At 49.9% G+C, this 12,521-nt stretch overlaps 1 protein-coding gene across 1 annotated transcript in view; it reads right to left on the bottom strand.

Annotated features, from left to right (window-relative positions):
* Nucleotides 1–3,062: 3,062 nt before the first annotated feature.
* LOC103607165 (tensin-3-like) overlaps nucleotides 3,063–12,521 on the bottom strand; it is a gene marked incomplete at its 3' end in the record, with an annotated part of 109,701 nt that continues 100,242 nt past the window's right edge. Inside the window, exons 15-17 of the mRNA XM_008591702.1 lie at nucleotides 4,729–4,898; nucleotides 3,275–3,389; nucleotides 3,063–3,187 (exon numbers count right to left, since the gene is read on the bottom strand). Coding sequence (XP_008589924.1) covers nucleotides 3,063–3,187; nucleotides 3,275–3,389; nucleotides 4,729–4,898 — 410 coding nt within the window. The remainder of the gene's footprint in view (nucleotides 3,188–3,274; nucleotides 3,390–4,728; nucleotides 4,899–12,521) is intronic.

Here is a 12,521-nt window from a genome sequence, read left to right as displayed (position 1 = left end):
CTGCTTTTAATTTCATTGACTTTGGCTTATATTTTTAATATTTCCTTCTTTTTGCCCATCTTGGGCTTAGTTTGCTCTTTTTCCAGGTTCTGGAGGTAATAGCTTAAACTTCTCACTTCCTGCTTTTCTTCTTTTCCTATGTTTATAGTTACTGTTATAAATTTTCCTCTCAGCACTGCTTTAGCTGTATCCCACAAATTTTGATATGTTTTATTGTTCATTTTTATTCAGTTCAATATTTTTTTTTATTTCCCTTGAGACTTCCTCTTTGACCCATGAATTAATTGTGTATTGTTTAGTTTCTAGGTGTTTGGAGATTTTCCTGTTACCTTCTGTTACTGATCTCTAGTTTGATTCCATTATGGTTGGAGAACACGCTCCATACAGTTTCAATTCTTTTTAATCTGTTGAAGTTTGTTTTATGGCCTCGGATGTGGCCTACCTGGAGCCCTTGGTCTCAAGATCCCTGGCTAGTCGGCCTTTTTCTCCCCACCTTTCAGAGTTTTCTTATATCTGTTTTATATACTGCCCAGGGTTTTTAGCTGTACATAGCCAGAGAAATAGGGAAAAGTATGTCTGATCTACCTTCCAGGAAGAGAAGCTTCTCTTCAATGATATTTTATTTATTTATTATTTTTATTTTTGGCAGCTGGCCAGTCACGGGGATCAAACTCTGGACCTTGGTGTTATCAACACCATGCTCTAACCAACTGAACTAACTGGTGCAATGGTATTTTAAACCAAATAATCTCATTCTTAGGCACATCATTAGCTAGCTCTAAATGATACATAACCAGGCATTATTACAGATGCCTAATGGATACCACTGCAAAACTGTACAGTGTAGGTATTAGAGTCTATATTTGTAGATGAGGAGACAGAAGTTCATAGGGGTCACCTAAGCACAAGAATCACACTTATCCTGTGACTCTGAGACTTTCCACGTGCTTTTCCCGTCATGACGTCATGTCACAACCACGTTAGACAAGAACTGTACAACCTGTCCCTGGCTATGGAGTCAGGCTGACTGACAGGTCTGGAATTCTGGCTTTGCCACTCACTAGCTGTGTGGCTCAGGCAATATACTTAACTTCTCTGTCAGTTTCCTCATCTGTAAAACACAGATAACAGTAAGAGTAACCCTTATAGTGTGACTGCAGTGAAAGGAAATCATCCTTTAGGACAGGTTTTGGTGTTGCAGGAGATGCCGGAATTCTAGGACAGAGGGCTGATTCTAGTACAAATCCACTAAATGCGTCCAAGTTAGCAGTCAAGTGTGGTCGACTCCATGAGGAGAGGGGCTGGGTGGGACAGAAGTGATGTCCCTCTATTTGCTTCCATCTAAATTATAAAAATATAGGACATATGAATGGCTATACATGTTTGAGTCTGTCACACTAACGCACACCGGAATATACATACGTCTTCTCATGGAATGCTTATATAACGTATAAATCCAAATGCAGGAACATGGTGCACATTTTTTCTTAACTTAAATTTCAGTCACACCTGCTGAGAAATATGGATAGTTTAATTGCTATACACAGTGCATGAAGAGAGGCATTCACGGTCCTAAAACTGTGAAGGAAACTTTAGGAGAAAGACGACCCTTCTATTAAATGACCCACAGACTGGGTTTGCTCTGGAGAAAGTGGGAGAATGGAACTAGCTGTCGTTATCACAACTGCTCCTGTAAGGGGCAGGATTGCAACACACTTCAGTGGAAATCTGCCTTCCCAGGTAATGTGCCCAATAACCATTAACAGTATCCCTCACTTGCCCTCACCTGGGCAGAAAAGCAGCAGCATAAGGAATCTAAAGTCACAGAGAAGAGTGGCTTTAAAATGCACACAGGGCTTTAGGCTACGTTCTCTCCCCGCCTGCCTGAGCCCACCCCATCCTGGCCTCTCAGGGCATGGAGACAACATCCACCTCGAAGAATACTGAGTAATCCGCCCTGACACACAGGGCTTTAGGCTACGTTCTCTCCCCGCCTGCCTGAGCCCACCCCATCCTGGCCTCTCGGGGCATGGAGACAACATCCACCTCGAAGAATACTGAGTAATCCGCCCTGACGCCTGCCCCTCCCCGGGATGGCTGCATGAGGGACAAGTTGAAGAGTATGGAAAGTATCCCTGAGCTCCACGGGAGAGACTCAGGGACAATGACTGAGCATCAATGACAGGAGAAGCCACATAGGTGTGCATGATAAGGTAGCTGGGGTGACAGCATCTAGGGCTGCCCCTGCAGTCGATGCATGCAGAGAAACTGCTCCCTGTTGCAACCTGATTTCTCAGTAAGGGTGTGGGGGATGTTCTAGTTTCCTTCTTGCAACTCCTCACTGGCCAGTAATTCCACAAGGGATTCAAAAGCACAAATGCTGAACTGCCTCCAGGCACCACTGAACTTGCCATAAATGCGCGTCTCCGTAGCTGTAGGAGGTGCTGAACTGGACTGCTCCCCACGGGGTGCCAGTGACCCGACACTGTGCTGCTTCCCACGCCCCCCCGACCTAAGTGGATTTTACAGCCACATTCCCACAGCTTCCCTGGTGCTGTGATTTGAATGTTTGTCTCCTCCAAAGCTCATGTCAGAACTCAATCCCCAATATGGTATCTGAAAGGCAGGGCCTTTGGGAGGTGATTTGATCGTGAGGACTCTACCCTCACGAATGATCAATCCATTTGTGGATTAATGGGTTATTAGGGGTAGGGGTAGACTGGGAGCTTCATAAGGAGAGGAAGAAAGCGTGTGTAAATGTGCTCTTGCCCAGCCCTCACTATGTGACAGCCTGCATCATCACGGCACTGTGTAGACAGTCCTCATCAGGAAGGCGGCCCTCACCAGATGTGCCCCTGGACCTTGGACTTCCTAGCTGCCAAAATTATAAGAAATAAATTCTGTCTCTTTATAAATTACCCAGGTATTATAAGTAATGAAAAACAGACTAATACACCTGGCAAGATCTGCCTTCACCCCAAGCTGCTGACATGTGACATACATGGAAATATCCTTGCATAAGAAGATGTCTTTGTAAAAGTGGCGACTGTGCAAGGTGGTACAGGAGCCGTCTCGTGCACGTAACACACGGTGGATTTCTTACCACGTCCTCCTTTGTGAAGGCTGGTCGGGCTGCTCATCTGGGGCTCAGGTGGGCTGAACGGAGGATAGCGTGGGGGCGTTTTCACTGGAAAAGAAAGCAGAGCCAGCGGCTGTTGTCACTCTCCTCCTTGCGGTGTCAAGTTGCACACAGCTTGTTTTACATCGTTCTTACCATACGGTGTTTCTGGAGACACAGGAAATGCTGGGGTTGTACACACAGATTCCTTGCTACTTAAAATCCTGCCGTCGATCATATCGAGGTCTGGGGGATATGCGGTGATCCGTGTCTGAAATTGGCATGCGGAAGAAAATAGAAGAACGGGAGTCAGGGTAAGGCCCCTGTGAACAGCCGTGGCCCCCCAGTCCGGACCACTGGGCTGAGACCTCATCTGAGAGTGGGGATGAGGAAGCCGAAGTCCGGATCCACTGTGCAGAACCAGCCCCACCTCTCCCAGCCACAGAAAACTAGAAGATGCTTTCGTGTTCAACAGTAAAGGAAGAGGAAAGTATTTTATAGTCCACCATTTTAATACCATATTATACAGCTAATAAATGAAGTTGACAGAGATGCTTTCGTGTTCAACAGTAAAGGAAGAGGAAAGTATTTTATAGTCCACCATTTTAATACCGTATTATACAGCTAATAAATGAAGTTGACAGTCTGAAATAGCACAGGGAATGCACATTGCAGCATTAAGTGAAGACAGGATAAAATAATCCTTAACTGGTATGTTCATAGATATGTAAAAATACACAATAAATTAAACACACGGTATAGAAAGATAAAGACAGGATAAAATAATCCTTAACTGGTATGTTCATAGATATGTAAAAATACACAATAAATTAAACACACGGTATAGAAAGATAAAGACAGGATAAAATAATCCTTAACTGGTATGTTCATAGATATGTAAAAATACACAATAAATTAAACACACGGTATAGAAAGAGGGCTGGGAGGAAATATTCCAAATATTAACACTGGTTTTGTTTGTGAGTTAAGACCATAAGTGACTTTTTTTTCTCACCTATTCTGTAGGTTCCAAGTTTTCTAACTTAGAATAAAGCCCACATTTAAAAAGGTTTACTTATTTTGGTTATAACTTACTTTGATTCTGATTAGAAGCCTCAACTGCGTTTCTCACAAGAGCAAGGAAAGCTCTTGTGGGTAGATCTCGCCCTGGGGTCACCTTCTGTGAGGGGCTTGGATGGAGCACTAGGAGCCCTGCCGGATGGCCTTGAGCGAGTATGTTTTGGCTGCTGCTGTCCCTTTACTGAATCCCACTAAGGCCAGGTCCGCAGCTGCGCTGCCTCTAACCCGCACAGCCCATTCCACAGATCAGAGCACAGCGGTGCAGAGCCAGGAGAGGTGCCTTGCCTGCATGCCCATCTCTAGGGAGTGCTGGGATTCGCATCCAGGCTCTGACCACACACCGTGCTCTCCCAACCACACCACCTGCCAGTCACAGAGGAGCCGTGCCTGGGAGATGGGGACGGAGGTGGGGTCTGAGGGTCACAGTGGGCTGTGTGCAGGGACCGTGCTGGCCATCCCCATTCCCTGAGCCCTAGGACAGGAAAGCCAGTGGGAATGAGCCCGGGTTGGCACATGGCCATGGCACGCACCTCTTTGACTTCAGCTGGAGAGGGGAAAGGCGTCAGGCTCGGGGCTTGGTCCACACTGGCCTTTCCCCATGCACATTTGGAGAAGGACAGCTGCCCGCTGGCATCATTATCATACTGCCCAAGGCTCAGCTTCCGGAGTCTTCCGCCCAGTGGCTGGTCACCTGAGGAGCCTGCTAGGAAAGAGACAGGTGGGCTCAGGGTGCTTTCTTTACAGAGGAGCACGCAGACCCTTAATGAAAAACTGACTGGAAAACTTCCTGAAGGCACTTTGTATTTCATTGTTGGTCAACATTGCTCAGGGCAGATGCCCTGGCTGCTGCAGACAGATGTGAAACCCAGGGGCGCTCTCAGACTCCCATGGCAGTCCTGGAAGCACACAGCTCCTGCAGGCCTCTGGGGGACAGGACCAAGCATCAGGACTCAGCCCGCAGCACTGGGTGGCAGTGACGGTGGCTGAGCTCGGAGGGAACCTGCTGCATGCCTGCCTGGGTGCCCCAGTCAGGACGGCAGTGTCCTGGCGATCATGCACATGCAATGACTCTGGCAAAGCGTGGTCCTACTATGACAGTTTGAATCTTAACAATGAGGCATTCTGGAGGGGGAAAGACCTTAGTTCAAGCACCAACAATGAACATTCACCTTCCCAAGCTTTCCCTGCCAGCAAGGCCTCAGGCATTTACTCCTGATGTAGATTCCCAAGGACCCCACTCTTAATCGAATCCAATTCTCTTTTGGGGAATGGGGGGGGGAGTTGGGTCAAGGGCTGGAATCCAGTTTTTTTTTGTTTTATTTTTTTACTTCTTCTAGGGGATTCTTCTGATTGGGCAGTTAGAGAAAACCTGCTGCAGGCTATTAAAATAATAATGTTCCTACTGGTGATGTGATCTGAAAATTCAGACTCAACAATTTCTCCTATAGTTTGGATTTAAGCTGTAAACACATAATCCTTGCAAGTGTGAAATTCATGATGACATTTCACTGAAAAGTGGGTTTGAATCACTGATGTGTGCGACAAACAGAAGGCTCTCCTTAGAATGACCCTGCCAAACTGGCTGATGGGCCCTCACCCAACGTGCAAAACATCATGGTTGTGACCTACGCTGTCATACTGAGCCCCACCAAGAAGCCCTGCCCACCTCCTCATCTCTCCCCCCACATCCAGACACTTCGAAGCTCAGCAGAGTGAGAAGACTGGCGTGATGAAGAGACAGTGACGGGGCACTAGCCTGCTGCGTGTGCCTGGGAGAATCAGCACGATTCCTCTGCCCTTTCCTGATATCTACACGCCACTCACAGCCTAGACATTCAGAAGTCATGTGGCTCTGACACTTCTGGAGATGTGAATTGGGAACAGGAAGGACTATTGCTTCTGGGCAACTTGCAAAATAACATGTGGTGTTTTATCACAAATGACACCATGACATTATGTCAATGCCCAGCATTGCATGGAGCCCAAAGAAAAGTGTGGAAGGTGTGGCCAGGTGTTCCCTTTCACCTGCACAAGGCAGCCTGGAGCTTACTGTGGCCTGACCTCAGCCCAGAACAGCTCCTGGACTGACATTTGAAGGCAGCCTGCTCCAAAGCCAAAGCCCTCTTAGCATTAGTTGAAAACCAGCCCGCATGGCCTCTCAGGTGGCTCCGAGGGCACTTCTCTATAAAGATAGGAACATTCCAGTTCTGTCCAGATGGGAACGGGTCCGAGAAACAATCTGCAAAACTGAAACACGGGTCTCAGAGCATGAGGCTTAGTTAGACATTTTTAAAACTCTCTTCGAAGTTTCCTTTAACAATTTAGTTTCAAAGCAGCTAGCAAGCAAATAAGGTCTATGCTTTAGCTGATGCCGGGCTCTGTCCTGGGCATTCCCACCTCCTCCCCCGAGGAGGCTCTGAAACAGGGCCAAGGAAGGGACTGTGGATGCTGTTTTGCAGGCAAGGAAACTTGAGAGTTAGGTTCCACATGGGGCCCGAGGTAACTCAGCAAGCACAACGGTAGACCAGAACTCAAGCCCAGGCCCTGGTGCCAAGTCTAGAATGTTCCACCAGCACTGCCTCCACATAACCACCACATGGCACCCAGGGCAGAGACGCCAATGCAGCCAGGCCACAGGCCCCACGTCTGCAGGAAGGGAGCAGGGGGTCCCACGGCAGGGGAGGCAGCAGTTTGTGTGAGAACTGGGCTCAGCGAGAATTCCAGAGAGGGCCCACCTCCTGCCCACTGAGGGGACGGTGCGTTCGCAGGAGCGCCCTCTGGAGGCCGGGCCGAGTCCTGCCCCGCGCCCACCCTGGGGCTCTGTCTCTCTCACACTCACACTCACACGTGCTCACACTCGCAGTCTCACGTTTTCTCACACCCTCTCACACTCTCACAGTCTCTCACACAGTCACATAGTTTCGCACACGCAGCACTCACAGTCACACACACACACTCTCACACACAGTCTCTCACACTCTCTCCCACAGTCTCTCGTGCACTTCCTCACCCACACGCTCTCACACTTACACACACTCGCACACGACCACCTCTGTGCTTCAACGTGGCTGTGCGGCTGCTCCAGCTGCCCGCTGACTCATGGTCCAGGTCTGTCGAGGGTCCTGTTCTGTGTTGCCCATCCTGGAGGGGAGGCTCACCCCTCAGGCCCACCCCACTGCCCTGTTTCTGCACAACCTCATTCCTGGGTAAAACAAGCCCTCCCACCCCAGGGAGCAGCCTGTCAGTCTGGCATTCCTGGGAATCATTTCCATCTGGGCCTTTCCTCCAGGATGAAGAGACCCGCCAGCATCTCCAATTTGGAGGAGCAGGGGCTGGGGGGGAGGGGCGGGTGCTGGGAGCTCCCACCTCCCCTGAAGCCCCCTGGGTGGATGGTCCCACTCGGGGCTCCGACCAGCCCAGCCCCGCAGTCCCCAGTGTGGCTTTCACTGCTGGGAGCTGGCTGACAAGGTGACAAAAAAGGGCTGTGCCAGCTTTGGAAACACCTGCAGGTCTCCGGGCAATCCACAGGTGACCGCACAGCAGTGGGTGCCCTGGGCTGGTCTTGGGTGTGCACAAAGATGCAAGGGCCCCGCGTGCAACACCAGCAGGGGCAGGGCCCTCGCAGGAGCAGGGTGCAAGCATCCTATTGCGGGCATTGCTGCCTCCACCTGGCCGGCTGTCTCACTCCAAAGCTGCAACAGAACTTCTGGGCTACCGTTGGCAGGTGGCTCCAGGTGAGGCAGAGGCAGGAGTAATCAGAGCACTTCTGCCTCCCACGCTGGTGTCTGGGTGACTATGAGGAGGCTGGTCACTGCGGGACGTTCCCAGGAGTTTCATTTGCTCTGTGTCCTGCCTTCCAGCCTCTGTGCTCCCACCCCCAGACAAGTCTATGTAAACAGCAGGTGTCTTATCTCTGCACCACCACCTCAGAGAGCTCTGTTTCCTTTCTGACGACAGATACAGGAGCAGCCACCTGTCCCAGCCAGGTGGGGACAAAGATCAGGTCTCATACAGCTCTCACATCCATCTGAGCCTCCTGAGGTCTCACTGCATCTTTGTTAAGTTGGTGAGGGGTGAACAGGTGAGCCCGGCCGGGCCACGGGTCAGGAGCCCAGTGCTGAGAGCTGAGGGGTGAACAGGTGAGCAGGAGCCAGTGCTGAGAGGTGAGGAGTGAACAGGTGAGCCAAGGCCACAGGTCAGTAGTCCAATGCTGAGAGGTCAGGGGTGAACAGGTGAGCCCGGGCCACAAGTCAGGAGCCCAGCACCAAGAGGTAAATAAGCCCTGTATATCAGTGAAGACATACACTTGATCTTGCACACCGAGGTTCAACTCGTAAGCATTCCCAGAGGGAATAATTCAACCCTTTGAGTCCTTAAATTACTTCCTACATACTTCACATTAACATGAAGTCATCAGCACTTGCAGTAGACAATCTATCCCTGTCCCAGCCTCGCTCCTCCTACAGCCCACCCTAAGCAGGACCACCTGCAGCCTCCCCATCACACCCACCCTGTCCTTGAGCTTCCAGTAGGACGACGAGGTGAGGACAGAGCCTCGTGTCCCCCCTGACACCCACAACCTGTCCCAATGGCCCCTCCTGCTCCCACAGGCTCAGGAGACAGAGGTAACATTCCTCACTGCTCACACCGCAGCATATGTGCCAAAATCAAATTTAAAGAACTGATTATAATCCAGTGAGGCTGGGCAATCTGAACAATGAAGCACTGAATGGGCTGGATAATAAAATAGTTAAAACCTATTCTCTGCTCGGTACTAAAAAATCCATGTCACTAAACTGGCCAAGACTATATATATTTCTTATTTTCAGTTAAGAAGTCAAATCCAGGAAAAGAGCAGAAAAGGAGACCTCATGAGAGCAGGGAGAGCTGGCTGCCACGCAGTGTGGCTGTCAACGCTGGGAGCTGTACTGAAAAGGTGACAAGAGGGGCTGTGCCAGCACTGGGAGCAGCTGTGGGGCTCTAGGCAACCTGCCCTCCCTCCCCGAGTTCCCCAAGGTGCCTCTTCTGAGAAAAACCAAGTAGAAAAGGGGACAAAATCCAAGCCACCACACTGGGACATTTGCAGGCAAAGAGCTGCTCCGGGAGCCCCGGCTGGGCCCACCTGCACCTGCCTGCACCCGCCTGGCTCCCCACCCCTGGCAGACGCTGCATGCAGAGAGCTGCACCTGCTTCTCTGCTGGTTCCCAGACAATAAAAAAGAAACCCCAACCTGTTCCTGGTGGTTACAAAGGCCGTAAGTACTCAGAGCAGAAACCTTGGGGACTTTGGACCCCCAGTGAACGTAGATCACGGCGATGGGAAGGTGATCTGCAACTCAACCCACGAGCCTTGTTCCATGGAGGGAGGACCAGGGAGTGGCTTTTCCTTTACAAAAAGCCTCACGCCCCTGTGGTCTGGGTGACGTGCTGAGTCCACCAGCACACTGTACTGAAACATAACCTGCACCGCCTCCTGGGCCAGTCCCTGTGCTGGGCACTCAGATGTCCTCCCATGGCCTCCTTTCCTCCTGACACTGATTACCCACTCAGGGCCTCAGGATCCACCTGACCCAAGCTATAAAATAGGATGCATGTCCCCGGTGTCCCCCTCACTGCCGGTCCCCTAGACAAGCACATTTTCTCATTTTAGCAGTTTCACTGTTATTCATGGGACTGAGGGCAGAGAAAGGAAACCTGCTGAGCACCACCCAGCCAGCAGGCCATACAGGTGTCACTTTGGACCTTGCCAGACCTAGCAGGAGCTGAGATTCACGATGGGGCACAGGAGGACACTGAGCCTCGGAGGCAGAGTGACACCTGGTCACTCCAGCCACACGTAGGGATGGAGCCCTGCAGTGTTCCAGGGTTGGGAAGCTGTGCCAGGGGCCAGGACGGTGTGACAGCAGGACCTTACCCATGGCCACCACGACAGGGCAGAGCAGGAGAGTCAGTCCTTGTCTGGGGGCACCCAGAGGCACTGCCCACAGAGCCCTGGAGAATCGGGTATTCAGGCCAACACGGTCGGGGGCTGCTAAAGTGCTCATACGTAGGCCTGCGTTCAGCCTACACTGGGGTCAGCACCGTTATCGCCATTAGTCACAGAGCAGACTGACATGCGAGAGAAGACCTTCACAGATCACTTAGGTAGAAAATTATGTTTTAAGAAAAAACAACCACAAACCTCCTTGGCAACTCTGCACCTTGGTCCAAATGCACCAAACTCCCACTTCTGTAAACTAATCGAGAGAGTGCAAAACCACAGCCAGCTGAGAGCTCAGTGTATATTCAGTGAAAAATGCTGTGGGTGGTTCTGATTTTTCTTGGTGGCTATCGAAGTTTGTGGGCATACAGCGGATCCTGGGCTGAGACACCGCTGGGAGGCAGGAAGACGGGAGGGAAGGAAGACGGGTTGATGCCCAGGTACAGGCATGTGCTGCACACTCAGACATTTTATGTCACCAAATCCTCCCCGTTGCATGGTCATGTGGGGTTTATGCCACTACCCATGGTAGGAGGCAGCTGGTGGGGTCGCCTGCCTCTGATAACTGGGACATGACTGCTGGCTGTCCTTTAAATTCTACATCCCGGTCACAAATTCTGGTCCTATCAGAATCGCCCGGGGGGACGTTCCAGCCTCAACGAGCCATGGATTAGTTCTCCAGGTAACCAGGACACATGCCTGAGTTGACAGCCACAAATATAAAACAGCAGTTCTCAAAGTTGGCTGTCCATCATTATCACACTAAAATCCCGAAGATCAGCCTCACCCCCTACCTGTGAAATCAGAACCTCCAGGGGCAAGACCCAGTTGTATTTTTAAAACTGCCCAGGTCCCAAGCTCGACAGCCATGGCAAGTTCCAGCCCCTGGATTCACCAGGAGTTACTTGCGGAGCATTTCAAACAACTGTGACACCAGGCCACCATCCTGCCCAATTCAATCTGGAGGTAGAAGCAGGCATCGACATTTTTAGCATCTGCAGTTTAAAAAATTCCCCAGGTGATTCCAATGTGCAACCAGGGTGTCAAACTCCTGCTCTAAAGAAGAGATAGAATCTACTCTCAGCAAATTTTCAGTAAACAACACAATATTAAAAGAGTAGGTTTTAGGTTCTCTTACCACACATTCTCAAAAGTAACTGTGTGAGGGGACAGATATGTAAATTCCTTGAGTAGCTGTCGTTTCACTATGTATATGTCTATCAAAACGTCAAGTTTAACACCTTAAACATATGCAATAATAAATGAATTTAGAGTAGGTTTTAGGTTCTCTTACCACACATTCTCAAAAGTAACTGTGTGAGGGGACAGATATATAAATTCCTTGAGTAGCTGCCGTTTCACTATGTATATGTCTATCAAAACGTCAAGTTTAACACCTTAAACATATGCAATAATAAATGAATTTTAAAAAGAAAGAATAGGTGGAAACTTGTGACATCCTGGAACATGACCTATTTTAGAGTTCCCTATGTGGGCTGCTGCAAGCTATTTGTTTATTTTTACAGGAGCACATAAGAATGAAGTCCAGCATCTCACGGGCACGCACGGTGGGTTTTGGAAAGTCTCTTGCATTCCTAGCATGGAAAACAAATAAAGGGCAAAGACTGCTTCATACTGAGTTTTTTGGCCTCCTGATTTCAGCTCATTCACATGAACCCACCTAACCTCTAAAGAGAGAGTTTCAAAGCAGAACAGACAGTGACAGGAAAGCCCAAGCACTCTTTTATTAAGTGCTCCCAGAAATGGTGCTAAGAGCTCCCACTGCAAACTGAACTAGGGTTTGAGTCGCCAGCCCTGCTCACCTGGAGGGTATGTTCGTGAAGGGCTGGGGGTCGTGGGGTTAGTGCTCCATGACATGCTCTGTTAGGGGATGATTAGCCCGAGTGCTGCCTGACGCATCCGGACCGACCGTGGGAATGGCCCTCACCAGCAGGCCATCCCCCTCTCCATTTCTAACCTTGATCTGAGGTGGGGGATGAGGGAGGGCCTCCAGCAAAACTGCAACAAGAGACAGAGGAAAGGACTGGGATTCCTATTTTTTAACTGCAAAATTGAAATTTCTTTCCACTGGGAAAGACTGATATGCTTGATTAAGTGATAACATTCCTTCTAAAGGAAAATATGTCCAAAAAGTCAGGAAGCATGCCTGTCCAGTACAAGAAATGTCAGCACGACCCCTGTGTTTACAAATCAACTGTAGAATGCAGATGTGAAAGGCCTCCAGCCACACACGGGGGAGGTCCTGGCTTGCTTCACACACTTCCCCTACCCTGAAGACCCCACCAGTAGGTTTCAGTGTCTGGCTCCATTCCTTTCTGTTTAT

Source organism: Galeopterus variegatus, unplaced genomic scaffold (assembly GCF_000696425.1).
Source record: "Galeopterus variegatus unplaced genomic scaffold, G_variegatus-3.0.2 Scaffold7200, whole genome shotgun sequence".
In the NCBI taxonomy this organism is placed as follows: Eukaryota; Metazoa; Chordata; class Mammalia; order Dermoptera; family Cynocephalidae; genus Galeopterus; species Galeopterus variegatus.
The sequence above is the reverse complement of the archived record's forward strand: the minus strand, read 5'-3'. Positions and strand labels throughout refer to the sequence as shown.